We start from the raw sequence: 25,298 nt of genomic DNA, 5'->3' as shown, positions 1-25,298 counted from the left end.
ATCTAGATAATTATTAACTATATCATACGATTGATTGTATATTTTCTTTCTTTATTATTAATTAATATTTATTTTTTTTGTAAAGTAAAAATATTCAACTTCGAAACGATATATGACATCTATTCATTTATAAAAGTAGAAGAAAATAAGAAAATAAACAGCTGATCTACCGAACAATTATGGGAATGTTTCCTCTAATTTGGCAAACAAGCAACAAATTTTTCTAAAAATAAAATAAATATTTTCTTTGAAAAATATATGGGACGTTCTTTGTCAACAGGACCACCCCATCTCTCCATAATTGGTTTAATTTAAAAAAATTTAGCATATTGGAAAAATTAGCTTGGAATGTCTACTTTTTAATCCCGTTGGGCGCTTTTTGAAATTCAAAATGGCGACTTAAATATGGCGCCTAAATGACATAAAAAAACACAAAAAATCCACTAATATGATCTATATTATTGTTTAAAGCTTCACATATGACGATAAAAATAACGACAACATAGTTTACTTACAATCTGATAACGTATCTCCTTTCAAAATTCAAAAATTCAAAATGGCGGTTAAATATGGCGGATAAAATTAAAAATTGAGCTAGGCTCGTGAAAATTACAACTCGGGGGTTTTCGAGGTTGCTGGTCACAAATTTGATGTCAGTTTTTAAAAATTATAAATAGCGGATTCAAAATGAAGGACAAAAAATTTAAAAAATTGAGCTAATTTCGTAAAAATGTCTACATAGGGGTTTTTTTGGTCGCTGATTACAAATCCGATGTCAGTTTTAAAAAAATTTTAAATGATTGATGACAAATCTCTATTTAAAATTCAAAATGGCGGATAGAATTAAAAAATTAAGCTAGTCTTGTGATAATGACTACTCGGTGGTTTTCGAAGTCGCTGGTTACGAATTTAATATCAGTTTTTTAAAATTTATAATGGCAGATCTAATTTGGCCTAAATTTTTAGCTTATAAATTTTAATTATTAGTTTTGAAGGATGACTTTAAAAAGCTAAAAATTGAAATAAAATTACTTGTTTCATATTTTAAGTTTATGAAAAAATTATACCATCTTCAGCAAAAGAGTGTGTTTTTAATAGTAATTTTTTCGATAGAAGTGCAATAAAAGCATGTTGCGTCGAAATGCTTGGAACTGCTTTGGCATCAGAAAAGCGTTTTTTGAGGTGCATTTCTGCTTTTCTATGCATTTCCTTACTAAAATACATAACCTCAAGTTAAGAGAAATGTTGTTTTGCCCAATTAAAAAGACTTGTTGAATTTGTAATTGACTGAGTACCAGATGCTTGTAAGCTTGCTCTGGTAGCTTCGCGTTTTAAAATGGCCCCTATGCCACCGTAAGAATTTTTGCCATGTGCCGTTGCATGAAAATACCAGTCTGCTGGAATTCCAAAATCCTCTTCATGCTTTAATAAATTAGACACTTGGTACCGAATTTTAATATGCTGTTTTGCACCATCTGAGTAATAAATAACTCGACTCACTTTCGTATTCTTTTTTATTTCTTTTAACAATTGTCTTTGAACAACATAAACAGCTGTTGTATCATGTTTTAAACAGTCAGTCAAAAACACAAGACTTTTATGTTTTATTTCTTTACCATCATTATAGTAATAAACAACTGGCATTAAAGTGCATTGATCATTATTATAATGAAATGCTTGAGAAGCATTTTGTATTACGTACACTGAGAGAAGAAAAGCACGGAATCTGAAATAGAAAAGTTCAGCATCTGTACACCAAGTTGAGAGCAGCAGCAGCGTCACTGTGTGATAGATGCCGTACTAAAATGTGAAATGGATGTTGTACTTGGCTTGAGTATAGATACTGTTCACGGATATGAACTGTTCAGAAAGACAGTATCTGTCGGTCGCTATGAGACAGATTCCGTATAACTTAGTTCACACCGCTGCCGCGCTGCTAGAGCTTAGTATCTGAACTATGAACGACACCAACTGAACAAAACTAAAGAACGGATACTGACACCCATTTTACACGGCCGGCGTTCGTCACATTACGGATTCTGTGCTTTTCTTCTCTCAATGTAGGCATATAGTTCTCGGAAAAATCATACAGTACTAATACTTCTGCTTCTTTCAAATTTTGCTTCCTATCTTCGAGGTACATTGATTGCTGCTTAGATATGAATGAATGTGGTTTCAGTTTAATTAGTTTTTGGCAAAGTTCATCAACAAATTCGATGTTCGATAATTTGCTCGTTATTAAATTTGATCTGTCAGTTGATGTCCATAACTGCATAAAACACTCTCGATGCATGCTTCGTTTAAAATATTTATCATATTTATCATCATAACTGGGTTATTAGAATTTTTTTTTAAATTCCTGATGCAACTCTTTTAAATCTGCTAGTAACAAACGTTTTTGAAATACAGATCTTTTTCCATCAATTTTTACTGATACAGTATCTTTTTTACCAGACATCACTCTACTGTAGAGGTCGCTGTTATAAAATTCGATAACTTTATTCACAGTATCTTCAGGTAACCTTTTTCCAGCCTTAGAAGTCGTTGAAGCTAAAACTTTACTATTCTATCTTAAAGTTCTGGCTTTTTTTAGCTGATTGTCGTGAGGTTCCAAATTCTGTAGCTATTTTGCGAATACTCCATGATAATGGAGCTACGGTAAGAATCGTGAATCTTATAGGATCATTTGCAGGCATGCTTAAGAATTTGTCCTTCAAACCACAAAATAAATCTTCTAACTCTTCAAGTATAAAAGATTTAACAAATGGAATACCATCTGTTTCTGAATCACTGATACTGTTATTAATCATATCAGTATCAACGGTTTTATGTGAGTTGATATTGTTAGGATCAAATTGTTTCGAATGAAAGGCATTATTTTGCTTTCCAAGTTGAAGCCTACAATTAGCACATATTTTCGAATTGACATGAGCATCAGGAAACCTTTCACGAATTTTTTTTGAAATTGGACGTAAACCTTTTCCACGATGATTTGGTATTTGTAATGGATTGAAACACCTGTCTAAATACTCCCTAGTTTTTGACATATTGAAATATCAAAAACTAAAAGAATATCTAAATTCTACAATGAACAACAAAAATAGTTTTTAAGTATTTAAATACTTAAAAACTAAGGAAGCAATAAATAAATTTTTTCCCAAAAATGTCTTTGAAAAAATCTCAAAAAACAAAAAAAAACCAGAAAAGAAAAAAGCAAAAAAAATTTAAGATTTAAAAAACAAGAAAAAAAGAAAGAAAATAAAGAAGAGAAAAAAAGAAAAGAAAGAAAGAAACAGAATATCTCTGAAAAGAACTGATTTAAACGTATAGAACACAAAAGCACTACTCACCTGCGAAAGTCTACGAAAAATTCGTAATATTTTAACCTAAATCTATCCTATACTTATATATTTCCCTATGCGTCACGCTAGTGAGTAAACTTAGATGTCACCACCTAGCGGAGAAAAAGAAAACTACAAAGTAAAAGGCGGGTAAATTTAAAATGAGAAAAATTTAAAAAGTTAATGTAAATTTACAAAAGTGGCTACTCGAGTTATTTTGGGGTCGCTGATTACAAATCCGGTGTTAGTTTTCCAAAATCCAAAATGGCGGATCCAATATGGCGGACAAAAATTAAAAAATCGATTAGATTCGCCTGAAGCTTGTTACTCGGGCGTTTTTGGGGTCACTGATTACTAGTCCGTTATTATTTTTTAAGAATTTAAAATGGCGGACTCAAATTAGTAGCCCAAAATTTAAATAATTAAGTTAAACACGTGAAATTGTTTACTCCGGGGTTTTCGGGGTCACTGATTACGAGTCTGCGGTTACTTTTTAAATATTTTAAGTGACCAAAAATCCAAAAAATTGAGCTAAACTCGTTAAAATGTCTACCTAAGGGTTTTTCAGGACAATCTTTACGAATTCATCGTTACTTTTTAAAAAATCAAAATGGTGGACCAAAATATAAAAAATTGGTCTAACTTTTTTATATTGAATGTAAAAAAGTGCCATTTGAACTTATCAAATACAACGCCAGATAACTTTTTATGGAAATTACGTGAGGATTATTTAATTAATAATCAAAAGACTAGCTTAATTTTTTAATTCTATCCGCCATTTTAAATTTTAAATAGAGATTTGTCATCAACCATTTAAAATTTTTTTTAAACTGACATCGGATTTGTAATCAGCGACCAAAAAAACCCCTATGTAGACATTTTTACGAAATTAGCTCAATTTTTTAAATTTTTTGTCAATTTTTAATTTTATCCGCCATATTTAATCCGCCATTTTGAATTTTTGAATTTTGAAAGGAGATACGTTATCAGTTTGTAAGTAAACTATGTTGTCGTTATTTTTATCGTCATATGTGAAGCTTTAAACAATAATATAGATCATATTAGTGGATTTTTTGTGTTTTTTATGTCGTTTAGGCGCCATATTTAAGTCGCCATTTTTAATTTCAAAAAGCGCCCAACGGGATTAAAAAGTAGACATTCCAAGCTAATTTTTCCAATATGCTAAATTTTTTTTAAATTAAACCAATTATGCAGAGATGGGGTGGTCCGGTTGATAAAGAACGTCCCATATATGATAATAATAAATTTAAGGATTAATCTAATTTAAATTAGTCTATTATATAATCACAATCATATCTGTTGATATAGCTAGCACGTATTCATTGTATCAAATAATTAAATTTGAAAATATAATGTCCCTTTAAATTTAGACAATAGTCATTCTTTCTTTTGTATAAACTTACTTAATGTAGGTGATTACTATCTATACATTTATGTTTACGGTCATTCAACCACATTTTTGAACTTATTAATTTCTCAGAACCGAACTAAATCAAGGCTAAAATTGATAAGAAAGTAAATATAAACACGTATAATTGTATATATCCCCGGTGTGAGAGTTAATAATGCTTCAGTACGTACAAAAATTGATGAACTTTGTCGATGTATATCATTATATACATATACTGTTTTTGCTCTTTGTGAGACTTGGTTAAATAGTGATATTAATTCACAAAAATTAGGTTTTTTTAGTTTGATAGTTACTGTTCTGATAGAAACAGTGTGACAAGTGGGAAACAACGAGGAGGTGGAGTTTTGCTATCTGTTAAAAGAAATTTACATAGTTCTACAATTGTTTATTCTTCAAAAGTTGTAGAACATTTTTTTGTTAAATTTAAACTAAATAATAAACTTTTAATAATTGGATGTTTTTATATTCCCCAAACTCGGCACTCAACGTTTACTCAGAGTCGTGCAGAATTATTGAAAAGATCTATGTGCATAATAGTAATTCTTTAATTTGTATACTTGGTGATTTTAACTTGCCATATATTACCTGGAATTTTGGTGTAAATATTTATTTTAAGTGATATAAATTCTAATGTACCTTACCAGCAAAATTTAATTGTAACATTATTATTTGACATGATGGAGTACATGGATTTAATTCAAATTAATAATAATCAAAATTCAGTTGATTCAATTTTAGATTTGGTTTTTTGTAATTCAAATTGTTTTTCTATTGATCTATTAAATGATTCAATTTTACCAATTGATGTTTATCACCCACCACTTCTAATTGACATATCAATTAAAAATCACAATAATAATAATTCCTCACCTCTGTCAAATAGTATTATTTATGATTTTAAGAATGCCAATATTGCTGGTATATTATCAATGCTTAATGTCACCAATTGGACTCAATTGTTAAATTCTAATAGCATAGATGAGGATGTAGGTAATTTTTATAATTATTTGTATAATATTTTCCATACTTTTATACCGATTAAATTTACGAAACCTTCATACTTTCCACCTTGGTACACAGAAGAGTTAAAGAAATTGGTACTAGCAAAAAAAATTGCTCATATGAATTATGTTAAAAATAAAACTGAATTCAATTACTTAAAGTTTACTAAACTGCGATTTGAATCCATCCAACCTTCGGCCACGGAAATTTCTTCTCTTTTGTATTTTTAAGAAACCTTGGCGGGGGAGGGTCGGATGTGGCCGAAAGTATTCTGCGGACAATCTAGGGTATAAAAATCATTCCAATATACAGAAAAAATTTTATGTGTTACGTAATTTACGTTATTTGCATAAGTTACCATTCTTATGGTGTTTTTCTATCTATTTATTTGTGAAATAAATAAAGTCACCAAAAAACCATCTGAAAAGCTGTACGTTTCTAGATTTGACACGATCCCCTTAACTGCAGAACATTATATATTACGTAATTTACGTTATTTGCGTAATTAACGTCACTTATAATGTTGCCCCTTCTAGTTACATGTGAAATAAATAAAATTACCAAAAAAACCAATAGGAAAGCTCTATATTTCTAGATATGACAGGAGCCCCTTAACTCCATAATTACGAAAAATAGTATTGAACAAAGAAAATACTTCGTTCAAGAAAATCGTGGGACAGATTACGGTCAAATCAATTATGCTACTGTTTCAAGAAAACCATTTACTTGGTGCAGTATATTTGAAAGAAGAACAAATTTTCTTGATCTAAGAAAATGTGGAATTCGATCAAAAAGTTAATCGACTTCTATGAGTAAAATATTTTCTTGTTTTAAGAATATCTGTAGTCAAATCAATTATTGCATTTGATTATTTTAAATCTTTGTAATTTTGTTTTAAGTAAGTAAAGATTTAACTCAAAATATTATTTAGATTGTCAGAAAAACGCATTTTCTTGGTCCAAGAAAATATGGAATTCGTCTAAGAAGTTGATTGACTTCTAAGAAATGTAAAATATATTAAGCCAAGATCATATATATATATATATATATATATATATATATATATATTGTAATGGACTTTTTACAAAAGATAAATAAAAGGATAATAATAACATTTTACTCTAAAAATTAATAAACAAAGATTCATATCTTTTAAAATTTTATAAATAAACAATAATAAATTACTGAAATAAATATAAACAAAAGAAATTCTCAAAATTATAAATGATTAAAAAAACAAAATGTTAATTTTATAAAAAGATATCGATAATTTAAGCCAAAATCTCATAGTCCAAGACAATTAAGGAGAGGGGGGAAAATGAGAAAGCCATTTCAATATTCCATCAACTCTGCAGCGCTAAACTCCTCAAAAGTTGGGCGCCATTCCTTTCTTGGGACAGTTTTCTTAAAAACAATTAAAATTAAAAATGGAACTAAATTCCAAGATACGGGATCAAACACCCACAAATTAAAAGATAAAGGAAAGAGCGTCGGGACGCGAAGAAAGTGTATCATTTTTACAAAAAATTAATTATAACGTTTATTAAATTACTCTCAAATTCACAAATTAACAATCCAAAAAAAATATAAAATTACAAAAGAATATTAGCTCTCGCATTTCTCAGGTCAAATCAAATTTAAGAATTAATGACTCAAAAAAATGGTCAAAATAAATCAATTTAATAAGAGATTCACATAATAATAATCTTTACTTTAATAAGAAGGTTACAATAATAAAAGGGGCACAAAAATTAGGTAACAGGGACAAAAAGGGAAGAATCTAGAATCGGTCACAATATTAAATTAAGGGATTGGTAACGATAACAATAAATTAGGGACAAAATGAGCCGATTTCATAATTTTAATCACAAAAAATAAGAAAATGAGAAAATAGTGAACTCTTGAAATTCGACACGTGTTCGAGCATAAAGTAAGAAAAAGCAAAAAAAAATATTTATTAAATTATAAATTTAATTATTATTACAACAAAAATAAGAAATTAAATAAGGAGGAATAAATAAAGCATTATTTAAAAGAAATAATGCTCAAACACTAATTTGCTAGAACACGAGACCGGTCGACCATTATTAGATATATCTAATATTTTACATTTCATTACAAAAAAGGAATATTCACGAATATTGCGACATTACTCACTTTTTCTATTAAAGAAGATCGCGTCCAAAAGAAGGTCCTTGATGGATGAAAGACTTTTCACAAAAAAATTATTTTAACCAGGAAAAAGAATGGTTGATCCTTGCAGGGACTCAGTTCAACCTTTTCCGATTCTTCAAAGACCGATTTTACATGGTGGATTATACAAATGAATACTCTAAACGCAATCTTACTCTCACCTGACGGACTCTACACAGAGTTACTGTATAATATAATAAGTAAAAAGGGGTTAGATATTTGATTCTTCACAGACTGACTCTACACAGCAAAACTCTACAAAACTAAATAAATTACAAAGTTAGAATCCTACGCGAACTGACTCTACGCAGAGAAACTCTCCAAAGCTTGATACAATTTTTTTACTCTCTACTGACCGATTCTACACGAATGGATTCTTCGATCTTAAATAAAAACTTGAAATTTTATTTCAATTTCTTATCTCTCCACACATTGACTCTACATGAGTAAACTCTCCAAAACTTATTCCATTTTTTTACTCTCCGCTGACTGATTCTACAACAAAGGATTCTCCAATCTTCAATAAAAACTAAAAATTTTTTATACATTTTTTATCTCTTCAAACATGGACTCTACACGAGTAAACTCTCCAAAATTTATTTCAATTTTTTTTACTCTCCACTGACTGATTGTACACGAAAGGATTCTCCAATATTGAATAAAAACGAAAATTTTTTGATCCATTTTTTATCTCTTCAAACATCGATTCTAGACGAATAAACTCTCCAGAATCTATTTCAATTTTTTTTTATCTCCACTGACTGATTGTACACGAAAGGATTCTCCAATCTTGAATTAAGTTTAAATTCCACTTTTATCTCTCCACAAATCGACTCTACATGAGTAAACTCTCCAAAATTTATTTCAATTTTTTTTACTCTCCATGGACTGATTCTACACGAAAGGATTCTCCAAACTTGAATAAAAATTTAAACTTCTAGTTCCAACTTTTTATCTCTCCACAAATCGACTCTACACGAGTAAACTCTCCAAAACCCATTTCAATTTTTTTTTACTCTCTACTGACTGATTCTACATGAAAGGATTCTCCAATCATCAATAAAAACTTGAAGTTCTAGTTCCACTTTTTATCTCTCCATAAATCGACTCTACACGAGTAACCTCTCCAAAATTTATTTCAATTTTTTTTACTCTCCACTGACTTATTCTACACGAAAGGAGTCTCTAATCTTGAATAAAAACGTAAATTTTTTGATTCATTTTTTATCTCTTCAAAAATCGACTCTACACGAGTAAACTCTCCAAAACCCATTTCAATTTTTTTACTCTCCACTGACTTATTCTACACGAAAGAATTCTCCAATCTTCAATAAAAAGTAAAAATTTTTTATTCATTTTTTATCTCTTCAAACATGGACTCTACACGAGTAACCTCTCCAAAATTTATTTCAATTTTTTTTACTCTCCACTGACTTATTCTACACGAAAGGAGTCTCTAATCTTGAATAAAAACGTAAATTTTTTGATTCATTTTTTATCTCTTCAAACATCGACTCTACACGAGTAAACTCTCCAAAACCCATTTCAATTTTTTTACTCTCCACTGACTTATTCTACACGAAAGAATTCTCCAATCTTCAATAAAAACTAAAAATTTTTTATTCATTTTTTATCTCTTCAAACATGGACTCTACACGAGTAAACTCTCCAAAATTTATTTCAATTTTTTTTACTCTCCACTGACTGATTGTACACGAAAGGATTCTACAATATTGAATAAAACGAAAATTTTTTGATCCTTTTCTTATCTCTTCAAACATCGATTCTACACGAATAAACTCTCCAAAATCTAATTTAATTTTTTTTACTCTCCACTGACTGATTCTACACGTAAGGATTGGCCAATCTTTAATAAAATCTTAAAGTTTTAGTTCCTCTTTTTATCGCTCCAGAAATCGACTCTACACGAGTAAGCTCTCCAAAACTTAATTCTTAAGATTGGCGAATTCTTTCGTGTACAATCACTCAGTAGAGATAAAAAAAAATTGAAATAGGTTTTGGAGAGTTTATTCGTCTAGAATCGATGTTTGAAGAGATAAAAAATAAATCAAAAAATTTTCGTTTTTATTCAAGATTGGAGAATCCTTTCGTGTCGAATCAGTCAGTGAAGAGTAAATAAAATGAATTAAATTTTGGAGAGTTTACTCGTGTAGAGTCGATTTATGGAGTGATAAAAAGTGGAACTAAAACTTAAAGTTTTTATTCAAGATTGGAGAATCCTTTCGTGTAGAATCAGTCAGTGGAGAGTAAAAAAATTGAAATAAATTTTTGGAGAGTTTACTCGTGTAGAGTCGATTTGTGGAGAGACAAAAAGTGGATCAAAAAATTTTCGTTTTATTCAATATTGGAGAATCCTTTCGTGTAGAATCAGTCAGTGAAGAGTAAAAAAAATGAATTAAATTTTGGAGAGTTTACTCGTGTAGAGTCGATTTATGGAGTGATAAAAAGAGGAACTAAAACTTCAAGTTTTTATTGATGATTGGAGAATCCTTTCATGTAGAATCAGTCAGTGGAGAGTAAAAAAAAATTGAAATGGGTTTTGGAGAGTTTACTCGTGTAGAGTCGATGTTTGAAGAGATAAAAAATGTATAAAAAATTTTTAGTTTTTATTGAAGATTGAAGAATCCTTTGTTGTAGAATCAGTCAGCGGAGAGTAAAAAAATGGAATAAGTTTTGGAGAGTTTACTCATGTAGAGTCAATGTGTGGAGAGATAAGAAATTGAAATAAAATTTCCAGTTTTTATTTAAGATCGAAGAATCCATTCGTGTAGAATCGGTCAGTAGAGAGTAAAAAAATTGTATCAAGCTTTGGAGAGTTTCTCTGTGTAGAGTCAGTTCGCGTAGGATTCTAACTTTGTAATTTATTTAGTTTTGTAGAGTTTTGCTGTGTAGAGTCAGTCTGTGAAGAATCAAATATCTAACCCGTTTTTACTTATTATATTATACAGTAACTCTGTGTAGAGTCCGTCAGGTGAGAGTAAGATTGCGTTTAGAGTATTCATTTGTATAATCCACCATGTAAAATCGGTCTTTGAAGAATCGGAAAAGGTTGAACTGAGTCCCTGCCTGATCAAAAATGCGACTTTCGCCAATGATTGCCTAAAAGCAAGAGAGCGAAGAAAGTCCTCGTTGCCGGCGCGATGCGTCGTCCGCCTTCCCCACTTACCCGCCGGTAGCCGCCAAGACAACATGTGTTCCTGCGCCAAGGCGGTCAAGCGCCAGGAGCGAAGTTGCTGGAAAAAGTAGTTACCCCAAAGTAAACTACACACAGTTTTCTGCTTTCTTTTGCTATAAATTTTCATCCTTGCCTTCCATGCCGTCAACCTCCGAGAATTTTGTGACGAACTCAACTCCCTTAATTATGATTTCTTAAAAATCAAAGATATTATTTAAGGTTGAGAAAAATGTATAATTACTTGGGCACTGGCTAAAGGTTGTCTTTACTGAAACGGAGAAATGAAAGGAAATACTCTCTCAAATTAAATATTGAATTAATTATCCTATGTATTGAAAATGTCTATAATTTTAAAATACTGGATGTTATTTAGGGATTGGTAACAATTTGTGAGTTGAATGCAGAAATATGGTAACGATAATAATATATTGCTTGAGAATTTTGGTCACGTGGTATTCTCATCCAAACAGGGTAAGCGGAAGTGACGATATGGCGCAAGCGTCTTGACCGCTGTTGAACCAACAAACAGGAACCGAGAAGTCTCCTTCATATGAACAGCTCGTCGAATATTTTTATTACAGAAAAACAAATAAAACAAATTTAGAAAAAAATATTATAAGCGACTATGACCTGAGAATGTTTGATGATCACTGACGATTGTTTATTTACAAAATTATGCTCGCGATTCAATTATTTATTTATGTATATTTTCAAAAAATATAAATAATAATTACGAAAAATTGTGCAACGTCACAATATATATATATATATATGGGCGATTCCACGTGAGATTTATAGTCGAGGTTTAAAATTCTAGTAAATATATTTTTTCCTTATTCTTTATAAAAAAAAGAGACAACTATTTTTTTTTTATGGTCAAATTTTTGAGTTACGAATTTTCAAAATTTTGTTCAGTCAAAAGCAGACCTATTTTCAATTAAGAATAGCTCAAAAACTATTGTATTTAGAAAAATTTTGTAAAGACATAAAAAATTTGTTTTTTCTTCGACTTTTTAAAAATGTTAACAAAAAAAAATCTAATTTTTTATAAACAAATTAATGTTTTTTACATTTGGGCCCGATTTTTTTTTCGTATACCTACCTGGAAGTGTTAAGAAGACTTTAGAAAAGGTTTTAGAGTGGGCCTGATAAGTTTAATAAGTTTAAATAAATATTTAAACTCAGATTGCAAGCTTAATGCGCGCGCGGTGCTTTGTGAGTCTATCTAGTTTGAAAAGAAATTGTCTTTAAGAGGCATTTTATATTTTTTTAACTAGTTACATCTGTTTATTACAAAACGGATTTGTTAAAACTTTAAATATAAACATATTTAAACATTTCAATTGTTTATACGATTAATTAAATAGTTAGATTAATGAATTTTTGTTTTATTCAATTTTTACATATCACAATATTCGAAAAGAATTGTTTTTCAAATATTGTCACAAAAACACATATAATAATAAGCACAAAAGTTAAAAAAAAGTTATAATTATTTTTAAAATATAATAGGTATTTTAAAAAAACATTTTGAATCTACAGTATATAACGGTTAATCGGATAAATGAAAAAATAAAAGAATTTTCGATTTATAAAGTAATTATTTAAGTATTTATTTATATAAAACAGACTTATACAAAATTAAAACTCTTAAAGTCAATATAAATAAATTTTCTGTTTAAAAATAATTAAAATGATTCATATAAACATTTTTTCAAAATCCTCAAATACGCAAAACGACAATATTTTTGAGGAATGTAAAATACGAAATTACGTCAATTTATCGTATCAAATAATTAAAAATAAATACTTAAATAATTACTTTATAAATCGAAAATTCGTTTATTTTATCATTTATCCGATTAACCGTTCTATACTGTAGATTCAAAATGTTTTTTTAAAATACCTATTATATTTTAAAAATAATTATAACTTTTTTTTCCTTTTATGCTTATTATTATATGTGTTTGTGTGACAATATTTGAAAAACAATTCTTTTCGAATATTGTGATATGTAAAAATTGAATAAAACAAAAATTCATTAATCTAACTATTTAATTAATCGTATAAACAATTGAAATGTTTAAATATGTTTATATTTAAAGTTTTAACAAATCCGTTTTGTAATAAACAGATGTAACAAGTTAAAAAAATATAAAATGCCTCTTAAAGACAATTTCTTTTCAAACTAGATATACTCACAAAGCACCGCGCGCGCATTAAGCTTGCAATCCGAGTTTAAATATTTATTTAAACTTATTAAACTTATCAGGCCCACTCTGAAACTTTTTCTAAAGTCTTCTTAACACTTCTAGGTAGGTATACGAAAAAAAATCGGGCACAAATGTAAAAAACATTAATTTGTTTATAAAAAACTAATATTTTTTTTATAAAAATTCAAAATTCTTTTTTTTTGTTTAAATTATTTAAAAGTCGTGAAAAAACTAAACTTTTTTTCTCTTAGCAAAATTTTTCTAAAGTTGATAGTTTAAAAGATACATGTGATTGAAAATAAGTCTACTTTTGAAAATCTAAAATTTTAAAAATTCATAGTGAGAAAATTTGGCCATAAAAAAAAAAATACGTATCCTTTTGTTTCAATAAGGAATGAAGAAAAAATGTTTTTGGCCGAATTAAAAATTTGATTGTAAATTTGACGTGGAATCGCCAATATATGTGTGTGTATATATATATATCAAATCAAGAAAATGTTTTTTTTTACTTGAGAAAACTTATGGAGTTCAACCAAACAAATATTTTCCAATACAAGTAAATATTAACTTGAATTACACCCCTTCCTCATCGCACCATGTCTAATTATTAAGTCAAACATTTTGATTTATTATTATTAACATTCATATTTTGTATTATTTATTTAAATAATGTTTATTTTACATACATATTTATATTTAATTAATACGTAACACGATTAAAACAAGTATAACAAGTATAACAAAATACAAATTTTTCAGTGTCCGAGGAACTGAACCCGGGTTGCGCGCACCAGAAGCAGTAACGTAGACCATTATGCCATCCTGACTCAATTGACGATGTTCAAAAACTCCTATTTAAGTTTCATATCCATATGTTAATCAAGTTAAAACAAGTATTTACTTATATTAATATTCGCATTTTCTTGACTCAAGACTATATTAGCGTTGAATTAAATAAAAAATATTTTTAAGGTAACAAAAGAATGATTTCATTCATGATTATATAATATAATATTATTTCTAGAAATTGAATGTTGTTGAAAAAATATAATATGAAAATGCTTCAAGTATATTAAACACTTGGATTGATTAATGTTTAATTCAAACAATATATTTTTTAATCAAGTTGAAACAAATATCTACTTCTATTTATCTTTCCATTTTCTTGGATCAAGACTATGATTGTTAGATTAAGCAAAATGTTATTTTGAAAAAAAACAACAAAACGACTTGACCCAAGAAAATAAAATACTCAACGTAAATCAGTTGACATGAGAAAATAATATTCTTGACTCAAAACTTTTTCGGTTCTTGGCGCAGGTAAAACAGTTCGCTTGAAACAGTAAGATATATTTACTTGTATGAAACTCATATTTTCTTATTTCAAGAACATTGCTCAATGCTCAAAATTACTTGACTCAAGAAAATAAATTTGTTCCAATAAGAAAATATCGTCTTGTTTCAAGTAAAGTACCTAAAGTAAATGCATTTACTGGATTCAATTAACTTTTTTTGAGTGTAGATCAAATAATGAAAGTATTTTGAGCAGTATTAATAAAGATTTACTATTATTTTCTTGCATTTTTAAATTTTTAAAAAATCGTTTTTTGCCCATAGCTTTAAAAAAATGTATTGACACCAATCGATATTTATTTCTAGTTTTGTAGAGTTTTTCAAGGCGCATCTTTCGACCTATTAGCGAATATCCTATTGATATTTCTCGAAAATTTTATGAACTTGTATCACGTTTAATGACACGTGTAATCGATACTTTGATTTAAATTTGTTACTGAAACTCTACGTTTAAGGGGGAAAACTCGTGTAAAACAAAATTTTTATACAACTTTTTTTTGCTTTACACGGAGAGAAAAATTAAGCGTTTGTAGTATGGGAGCCCTCTATGTTAATTTTGTATGGACGTTCCTGCTTAAGAGGCGTGGTCTTATACTACAGTTGCATAAAACTATACCGAAAAAGTATAACTTTGTGCAATCGTAGTATGCTGATGTCCCATGCGTTTAAAGGTAGAACTTTCATGCTACAAATGCTGCATTTTTCTCTCCGTGTAGAAATTAGTTTACTATATGTAGAATAGGATCCTACATTACTAATATATAATTAGATGTATGAATGTCTATAGTAATCATAAGTTTAGCACTTCAGATTCTACCAAATGCAGTTAAATATGAGCACGAGATGCCTCTATTCTTTCGGTTTATTGTCAATATAATTTTATTAATTGTCATTAGCAAGAACCATAAACAATTAATAGTAAATCTTTGTTTTAGTGCAATAGTTTAATTGCTTTTAAACATTGTTTAAAAAATAAAAGTGATTTTCTTTCAAAATGGTCCCAAATTTTCAAAAAAAATTTTTTTTAGTTTTTTATTGGTCTTGCAAAGCATAGTTACTTATTTTAACGGTGAAAATTTTAATTTTAGTTGAAACTTGTTACCTGTAGGTTGCACGGCGCAAAATCAAAGATGCAACTTCAAACACCTGTAACACCTCCATTTAGTAATATTTTTAATGAATAAAATTTTTTAACAAAGCTTATATTGTGTACTTTGAGGAATGCTTTAATTTAATTCAATAAACTTCACCAGTTTTTTTTAAATTCTTGAAAAAAGTACATTTACACGAGTTTCCCTCCTTAATTACACGTGTATTTAATACTTCAAAACTTTTTCGAAATTTTAAGAATTGTTACGCATGTAATTATAGTGAATAAAGATGTAAAAAGTCTCATTTCACTAAAGAAAAATATTTAAAATGCATAAAACAGCAATTATTAATAAATAATGCAAAATAAAAACAGAGAGTGCGTATTAAAAACTGTTGAATATGATGTGAGTCACAACTTCCCATTTTCTACATTTTCAAAATAGTCATAGAAAAATTAATACATCGAATGTTCATGCTAATTTTTATGCAATAAACATTGTGATCACTTTGCACAAATTAGTGAAAATGACCTAAATAGAAAAAGATAAAAACCTTTTCAGAACACAATTTTAGATAACTATCGGCAAAGACACGAAAAATGCTCCCATAGATGACGGGTACCACTTAAAATGTTAATTCTTAATGAGAAAAGAATATACCAATAGTTAAAATTTTTCATATTAATTGCCGTCAAAACATAACCTCAATCATAGATGTACCCTAACTCTGTTCAAAAATTGTTATACATATATACAGAGGCCAACACTACACGAACGCTACACATTTTTTTCCCCGTTGTTGACGCAGCTTTGAATAACGACACCAAAACAAAAGGTCTTTTCTAGATTCTGCCTATGAGAGTTCTAATCTGTGAGCACGAAATGGTTCTCAACCTGTTTATAAAAGTATAGCTGAAGGTATATAATGTTTAAATCTCAAGTAAAAAGATAATTTTAAACTTCTCTGATTACTTTAAGTAAATTTAAGATTTACTCATTTTACTTATCATTTTTAATATTTAAATACTATTTATAATTTTTCGATATTTTTTAACCCAAGCTTCACAGCTTACATACACTAAGGAAAAACGTGCATATGAATTGATTTCAATAATTTGAATTGTATAACAAAATACCATATAATTTGTTTAGGCATTCTAAATGTTTAACAAAATATTTTTAATATACGGCTACAGAGATCTCTTTTAAAAATATTGTTTATGTTTAAAATTGTAGGCTGTAGGGGGTTTTGACTAATGCCAAAAGGTTGCAAGAAAAAAAACCACTTTCTAGAACGTGCCCCTCAAAGGAATAAAATATTATATTTTTAGTTTTAAACTGCAAATTTTATATTATTATTAATTACATTTTAAAAAATTTAGTATTTTAAAATAATCTATATTATTATTAGGCCAGTATTATTACACACAAAGCCACGGGTATATATTGAAGATATAACAGTAAAGACAGGAATAGTAGGACAAATGGGAATTGTAAAATATGTTATTAAGGCAACTGGGATGAAAGAGAAAGAAATGACTGCCTGCAGAGTTAGACTTTTAGATGCAGAAAATTCATTAGCAATCAAGGAACCAGTTTATGAAATGAAGGGTACTTTAAAAGTATCTCATGCAAAACTTTGGTGGCCTATAAATATGGATTCAAATCCGGGATATTTATACACTTTAGAGGTAATGCAAATCTACATTATTTTAATGAGATTAAGGAAAATATTGAAAATAAAAATTTTCTCATTTTTTTGTTTTAGGTTACTTTATCTGTTCCAAATAACACAAAGTCAGATATTTACAGGTTACCCGTTGGTATTAGAACTTTACAGTGGACCAATACTAGTCTTCTTCTAAATAATAAGAAATTATATCTTCGCGGATTTGGTAGACATGAAGATTCAGCTATAAGAGGACGTGGACTTGATTTAGTAACAATGACCAGAGATTATGAACTGCTACAATGGATTGGTGCTAATGCTTACAGAACGAGTCATTATCCTTATAGTGACGAAGTAATGGATATGGCAGACAGGTTATAACTTAAGATTATTATAAATTTTAATAATATTTCTGGTAACTAAACCAGTGAGAATAAATATATTTTTACATTAAAGTAAAATATTTAATTACACATATATTTATAGTATATTATACAGAATCGTCATAAATTTTCGGTACGCTGGACGTGCGTAGAGTAGAAATTTGATGCTGTCTTTAAAGCAAGATATTTCAAATTAGAAAAAAGTTAGAGACTTTAAACTTAGATGGATGGAAAGCTGTTAAAACTCTGTGTCTGAATGTATATCAAGAATTTCTTTTTACTTTTTAAAGCGATTATAACACCGGAAACAATTTTAAAAAATCTATAATCCATTTTTTTATTATAGTACTAATGTCTTTGACACCCTACATAATCTAGAATAATAAATAGAAAATTTTTAAACTTTTACAACTTAACACGGTACGCATGAAAAAATTTAACCCAAATGTCAAAACACTTCAAATTTTCTTTTGGATTTTAAAGTATCGGTTTCGGTTAGAAATTTTAACCTATCATGTGTAAATTAAGTAGAAAACCTACACACACTGATAAAGTTACGTCTTCACTATGCATAGATTAATATATCTTAGATTCATTATGCAAAAAATCCATTTAATGGACATACTCTATTAAAAATATTTTATCTCTTAAATTATTGTTTATTTCACAGTTTCTTAAAAAGTCTTATTTCGGGTTGCAACGTTTTGATAATAAGGTATCAAAATGAGACCGAATTTGCATCATTTTCTGGAAAGATCCGAAAACCTGTTATATTTTTTGAAACCAATATCGATTGGCTTGTCTAAAATGACGATGAAAGTTAAACGCGAGAGATTTTTCGTTTTGATTAGAATTGTCCAAAAATCGTAAAGCGCTCTATTGTAAATTCCCGTATGAGATCACGTATAAGATCACTTATGGTTTCTCATATGAGATACTACACGAGATCTTACGAGAATCCTATATGGAAACTCATGAGAAAAATTTCATGAGTGTCCATATAGAATTTTATATGAGATCTTACATAGGATCCTACATGGGAATTTAATAGTTATTTTTTAAAAAAAACATGAGACATATTTTAGGTTTTAAACACAAAATGTTTTTGCTTTGCATATAATAAACTCAAAATTTTGTCCGATTTTGCGTATCTCTTACCGTTTTTGAGATATTTACAAATTGACCCCATATAAGATCCTATATGGAATCCTGTATGGCCACTGGTGTGATTCTTACCAGATGTCCTTATAAGATTTCGTATAGAATAACATATAAAAAACCATAAGCGATCTTATAAAGGATCTCATATGGTAATTAACAGTAGGGAGATAATCAAAACTGCTCCTCTTTGATTTTTATTGAGAAAAAAAGTGAAAAAATTTCAATTTTATTAAAATGAAAATAAAATTTTTTAGACTTTCTGATTCTTAAAACTTGTGTTTGATAAAAACATTTTAAATTAATTGTTCTTGTTTAGAAAAAAATTTATGAGTGATTTTAATCATTCTAAGAGTTTGTAAAGATAAAATCTTTTTTGTATTATGTATATACCATTTCGACAAAGTTTTTTTACTTCGATTTTAAATTGGTAATACTGACTATAGGTAAGTAAAAAATACGCATTTTTAAAAAGTTGTTTCTGTGATTTCTGTTATTCTTATTAAAATAATTTGTAACTATGAGTGTAATTTTTTCCAAATAAGATTTTCTGAGTTTACCACGATGGTTGGTGAGTCATTTTCCGGGATGGTCATTGCGAAAATTCATTGTGGTAAATTGAACAAATATAGTCTCAAAAGGGCCCAAATAAAAAAATATTCCTTTTCTTTAGAGAGAAAAAAAATTACGAGTGACGAATTTCCTGACGTTTTTCTATCCTTACTGAATTTTTCCAACCTGGGATGGATGTCCCTGTACGCAGTTAATTTAAACTTCTGCTCTGTTTAACAGGCATTCAAAATAGTATGAAAATTTTTCCCACGAGTTCAGAGGTTTCTTGAAATAATCTTTAAAAGGTACTAAACTTATCCTTTGCAAGGGTCTTTTATTTTTGGTCTATTTCGTTTTTAATAAAAATTTATTCTATTTAAAAAAATCCACGATGAATAGCCTGGCGCTATCCTCCGAGTCTCCAACAAGAGAAAAAGATTTTTCTTCCAATTCTGTGAATTTCTACAGCTCCCAACTACTGACTGTTGGAAATTACGTCATTATCCCTTAGGAGAGCCAAAATCTTTTTTTCTGCAGCTAGATAGGGTCGTTACATACTCTTCACTCCTAGTCAGTAGAAAATTAATTCGAAGTAATTTCCGATTAATTTTTTCTTAAGTTCCGTGTTAATTAAAAGAATATACTTTCCCTTCTAATATCAAAACTAAGGCAATTTATCTGAAATATAATCTCGAAAATTTCACTGATAAACGTGTGAGAAAAATGCAATACAAAATATACACCAATGCAACTTCAAGAAGAAAAACTATTAAGGTCATCGTAATAAGAAAATTACTTGCAAAGTATTTTTTTTGAAATAGCAGATTGTACGTCAAACAAAAAAACAAAGCAAAAAGGAAAAAAAAATTTTTAAACAAGCGAAAATTGATGCGTTATGAAGTAACACATTACAGTAACAATTTTTCGTTACAAAAGTAACGTGGCTGTCAGCTACGTAGGAAATACACCACCGCTGCCACCATCAGCTTGTTACGAACCCAAGCAATTGTTGTTAAAAGTTATTAAACTGTAAAATTCAAATAATTTAAAATAGTGATCTTTTGAGATAAAGCCAATTTTTTTTAGGTTAGACGAGGCACCAAGCTGCTAGGATTTTCATAAGATAAAATGCGGAAAAGATTAAAGAAAATCTTAATAAATTCTGTTTAATTTGTATGGGGTCGTTTATCCAATTTAAATGACGTATCTGCCGAGCCTTGCACGTGTGCATAAAATAATCTGAATTTAGGATTTTGGCCAATGGCAAAACAACAGTAAAATCCAACACTTTTTAGTACACTATTTATTAGAAAAATTGTTTTTAAAAAAATAACAATTAATAAAATAATCTCACTCATACACGGAAATAACAAATTAACTATTTTAGCACCAAACTGGTGCTTTATCATTTAATAGTATATAATTTGGCTAACCTATTAAAGTATGAAATAATGCTTTTTTAGTTTAAAGTAAGTACATACTAAATAAGTATAATGGGAATACTCTTATAGTAATAGTGACGTACTTTAAAAGCATAAAATTGATGCCCTCGAAGTACGACATACACTACCGTCCGAAATTGTGCGAACGCTTACACCGCGAGTCATTGAAAAACATACTCGCGTGAAAATAAAGATAACTCTGAGAGAAATTAACGTAGAGACTTTTCCCTTATAGCGTTGGAAAGCTTATTAAATTTCGAAAAAAATGATTCCTATTTGAATGAGATTGCTTAAATAGGTTTAAATATATCATGTTACAAAGTTGAAAAAATAATTGTAATTTTTTGCTTATTACCTACCTTGACTTTAACCTCTTGCATGGTCCAGGAAAATCGACGAAAAAAATTCTCCTTTAACATAATTATTCCTTGAAATCTAAGCTTTCCATTGATTCCAAGAACAATAAAAAATGTTGGCGGGTTTGCCAGTATGTAATTGAAAAAAAGGACGAGCGTGCACGAAAAAAAATTCGACCGTCAATCGCTCGATTTTCCCGTCTCGCTGCCTCTTTCGTTCGTGCACCAGGGCCGAAACAGAGGATTTTGATTAGGCGCTTTCCGGGCACCATTAATTTCATTATTTTTGCCTTTTTGTGAACATAAATTATTTGTATAACGCGAAAGATATCATAATTGTGTTATAAGTTAATTATACAGTTATTAAAATTAAATAAATGTAATAAAACTTATATATTTCATTATTAAAAAATTCAATTTGACCAACGAGGTTTTTGATTCTTAATAATAAATTGTTTAATGATTATAAATATATTTTAATTTTTACAAAATCTTCAATAAATAATAGAAATGTCATTTTTAGCCGACATATTATAGCGTAATATCATAACTATGCAATCTAATATTCCGGTGATGTTAAGTTAACATAATGTACTATTTAAAAATAAATTTATATGTTCGATTGTTGACTGTAAAAAAAAATAATTTGAAAACATAAAATTCAATTTCCAAGAACATTGTATAAGTTTTTCAAATTGAATTTTTTAATCATGAAATATATAAGTTTTATTACATTTATTTAATTTTAATAACTGTATAATTAACTTATAACACAATTATGATATTTTTCGCGTTATACAAATAATTTATGTTCACAAAAAGGAAAAAATAATGAAATTAATGGTGCCCGGAAAGCGCCTAATCAAAATTCTCTGTTTCGGCCCTGGCGCACGAACGAAAGAGGCAGCGAGACGGGAAAATCGAGCGATTGACGGTCGAATTTTTTTTCGTGCACGCTCGTCCTTTTTTTTCAATTACATACTGGCAAACCCGTCAACATTTTTTATTGTTCTTGGAATCAATGGAAAGCTTAGATTTCAAGGAATAATTATATTAACGGACAATTTTTTTCGTCGATTTTCCTGGACCATGCAAGAGGTTAAAGGCAAGGTAGGTAATAAGCAAAAAATTACAATTATTTTTTCAACTTTGTAACATGATATATTTAAACCTATTAAAGCAATCTCATTCAAATAGGAATCATTTTTTTCGAAATTTCATAAGCTTTCCAACGCTATAAGGGAGAAGTCTCTACGCTAATTTCTGTCAGAGTTATCTTTATTTTCACGCGAGTAAGTTTTTCAATGACTCGCGGTGTAAGCGTTCGCACAATTTCGGACGGTAGTGTATAGTCTACCTAAAATAGTAAGAGCTTCTTCCTTTTTGGTGGATAAATTCTTGCAACCTGCGTTTTGGCCACGCCTACCTCCCTTTCCAACCATCGATATTTCGATATATCGATATAGGCCAAAACGCAGGTTGCAAGAATTTATCCACCAAAAAGGAAGAAGCTCTTGCTATTTTAGGTAGACTATATGAGTATAACCAATACTATAAGAGTATAACCATTATACTTATTTAGTATGGACTTACTTTAAGGAGTAAGACACAAAAAAAATTCAAAAAAAAGTTATCATGCGCAGAAATAATTTTAGCGTAACGATACATTTATATTCTCTTACTCACCACACTTCTTACAATTACCGATGAGAAGCACAATTTTATTATCGCTCCTCATAATGTTTTTTTTATTATAATAATTTTTATGCACTTTTTGCAAGGTAGCGCGCGAAAAGCACCTTCAAAATTGGTACCGATTCACGGACGGGCTAAGCCCCGGCGTCTTGTATTACTTTTATGCCTCCAGAAACCTGGAGCTGACTCGCGATTAAGAGTTGTACTGCAATGATTTTCACACATAGACCAGCCTCTAGCCATCGGCTCTGAATTTAGGTGCGGCAATTTAGTGTAATTATGATTTTGAATTTCTAGTGTCTCTGGGTCTATTGGTCATTGCATTTTTGCTGACGTTTTGGATTTCACGCCGCGAGCGTGAGAACGGAAAACGTCCAGCCTCAACGTAACACCTTATAGGAACTAGATTTTGTTACAAGCATAGTTAGAAATTATAATACTAAAAATATATTATTTATTTATAAAAATTCTTCTCTTTTTTGCTTCCTCGTGGAGGAAACTTTGAAGTCCTTTCGTTTATAAAAATTTTCAAAGTGGCGGAAACAAATTTTTTTCTATATAGAAACATGTTATATGAGATCCTGATCAATTGTCCGGATGTATGTGTGTGTGTGGATCCCTTTTTGGTTTAGACGAAAACTTTAACAGGTTTTAGTGGATTTAGATAAAATTTGGTAGGCTCACTTATATTAATATCTCAAATATGACAAGAGGATTTTAAAAAATACCCAAAAAAAATTTTATGGTCTTTTTCCAAAATTTTTTTTAATCGAAAAAATTTTGAAATAGAAAATTTAAGGTTATATATAATAAAATCGTATTCCTTACGTCAAGACAAATCGATTGGTATATATAAAGTATAGTTGCAATTTAAATTAAAAGAATTAATGAAAGTTAAAAAATCAAAAATTCACATTTTGTCAATAAAATTTTGTGATTTTTTAAATTGAAGTTTATATATAAAATAATTGTATGCCTTGCATGAAAACGAGTCGATTGGAATATATAAAGTATAAATTTGAGGTAAATTTAATAAATTAAGGAAAGTTAAGAAAAAAAAATTTCCATTTTAGCTGAAAAATTTTGTATTTATTTAAATTCAAGTTTAAATATAAAATAATTGTGTTCCTTGCATTTAAAAAAAACCGATATAACTGTAAATAATTATAAATTATATATTATTTTTTATTAATTTTTAGAAATTTCATCTAGAATGTGAATTTTTGATTTATTAACTTCCATTAATTTTTTAAATTCAATTTTACTCTTCTTAAGGAAATATCTTGTGCGGCGTTCAATAAAAATAAAAGTTCAATGAATTTCTGAATAGAGAATGAAAAAACGAAAATTTTAAGACCTTTTTCATTGATGTGCCTCTAAATGTACTCCTGTAGGAGCAATTAAAAGATGATAATAAAAATCGTAATTTAATTTAAATTTATACATTTTTGAAAGGCACAACTGCATTTTTGCTTTAAACAGGTCAATCTATAGTGTGATCGACACATTTTCATACATATATTTGAAGACAAAAACGCCGTTTAAGTATTTTGAGTGAAACAAATTTTATTAAGTTAAGAATATGCTGAAAACACTTTTTTGGAGTCTTTACCCCCTCTTTTCTCAAAATCCTGACGTGCTAAGCAAATTTGGGTGCCAGAATGTTACATCCCGGTAACAATTTTCCCTAATTTTCCTTAAAATTATCATTAAAATAAGACATTTTATATAATTCTATGATAATTTTACAATACTTAAACTATATGTCTTATTTTAATGTATTTATTTATGTATATATTGATAGGATAGAGTGTGGAAACGAAATCGATCTCAAAAGAGATATGACATTCGTTTTCACCATAAAAGTTCAGAAAGTTGAAAAGCTAAAAATAGGATATATGTAAGCAAAATGTGAAGCAAGTTCGAGCTTGTTTGTTTATACGCGTGAAGAATGTGAAGGTTGTGAAGATCCAAGTGTAATATGATCTTCAAAAGTCCATTGTCAGCATATAAAAGAGAGAATTCAGAAAGAAGAAGATTCAATGTCATACATGCGATGTAGATCATTACCATATAAAGAAAGTGATTCTATTTATAGATCACCCCTTTCTCAATAATATGACATTTCTCCCACTAATTAGCATAATCGACTAGTATATAAACAAGAGCTTTTTCCATAAAGCTTGTCAAAAGTTCCGGTGCAATCTCTAATATCGTAGAGC

General features: G+C 28.9%; 1 protein-coding gene across 1 annotated transcript in view; it reads left to right on the top strand.

The window, feature by feature from the left end:
• The window catches only part of LOC127288730 (beta-glucuronidase-like), a 576,096-nt gene that overhangs the window by 262,858 nt on the left and 287,940 nt on the right, over positions 1-25,298 (top strand). The window contains exons 7-8 of the mRNA XM_051316363.1: positions 17,233-17,512; positions 17,590-17,864. Of these exons, the coding sequence (XP_051172320.1) occupies positions 17,233-17,512; positions 17,590-17,864 (555 nt within the window). The remainder of the gene's footprint in view (positions 1-17,232; positions 17,513-17,589; positions 17,865-25,298) is intronic.

Source organism: Leptopilina boulardi, unplaced genomic scaffold (genome assembly GCF_019393585.1).
Source record: "Leptopilina boulardi isolate dan_hultmark-lab unplaced genomic scaffold, ZJU_Lbou_2.1 LbouV2_393, whole genome shotgun sequence".
Lineage (NCBI taxonomy): Eukaryota > Metazoa > Arthropoda > Insecta > Hymenoptera > Figitidae > Leptopilina > Leptopilina boulardi.
Note: the sequence above shows the minus strand (reverse complement) of the source record. Positions and strands in the feature narration are given on the sequence as shown.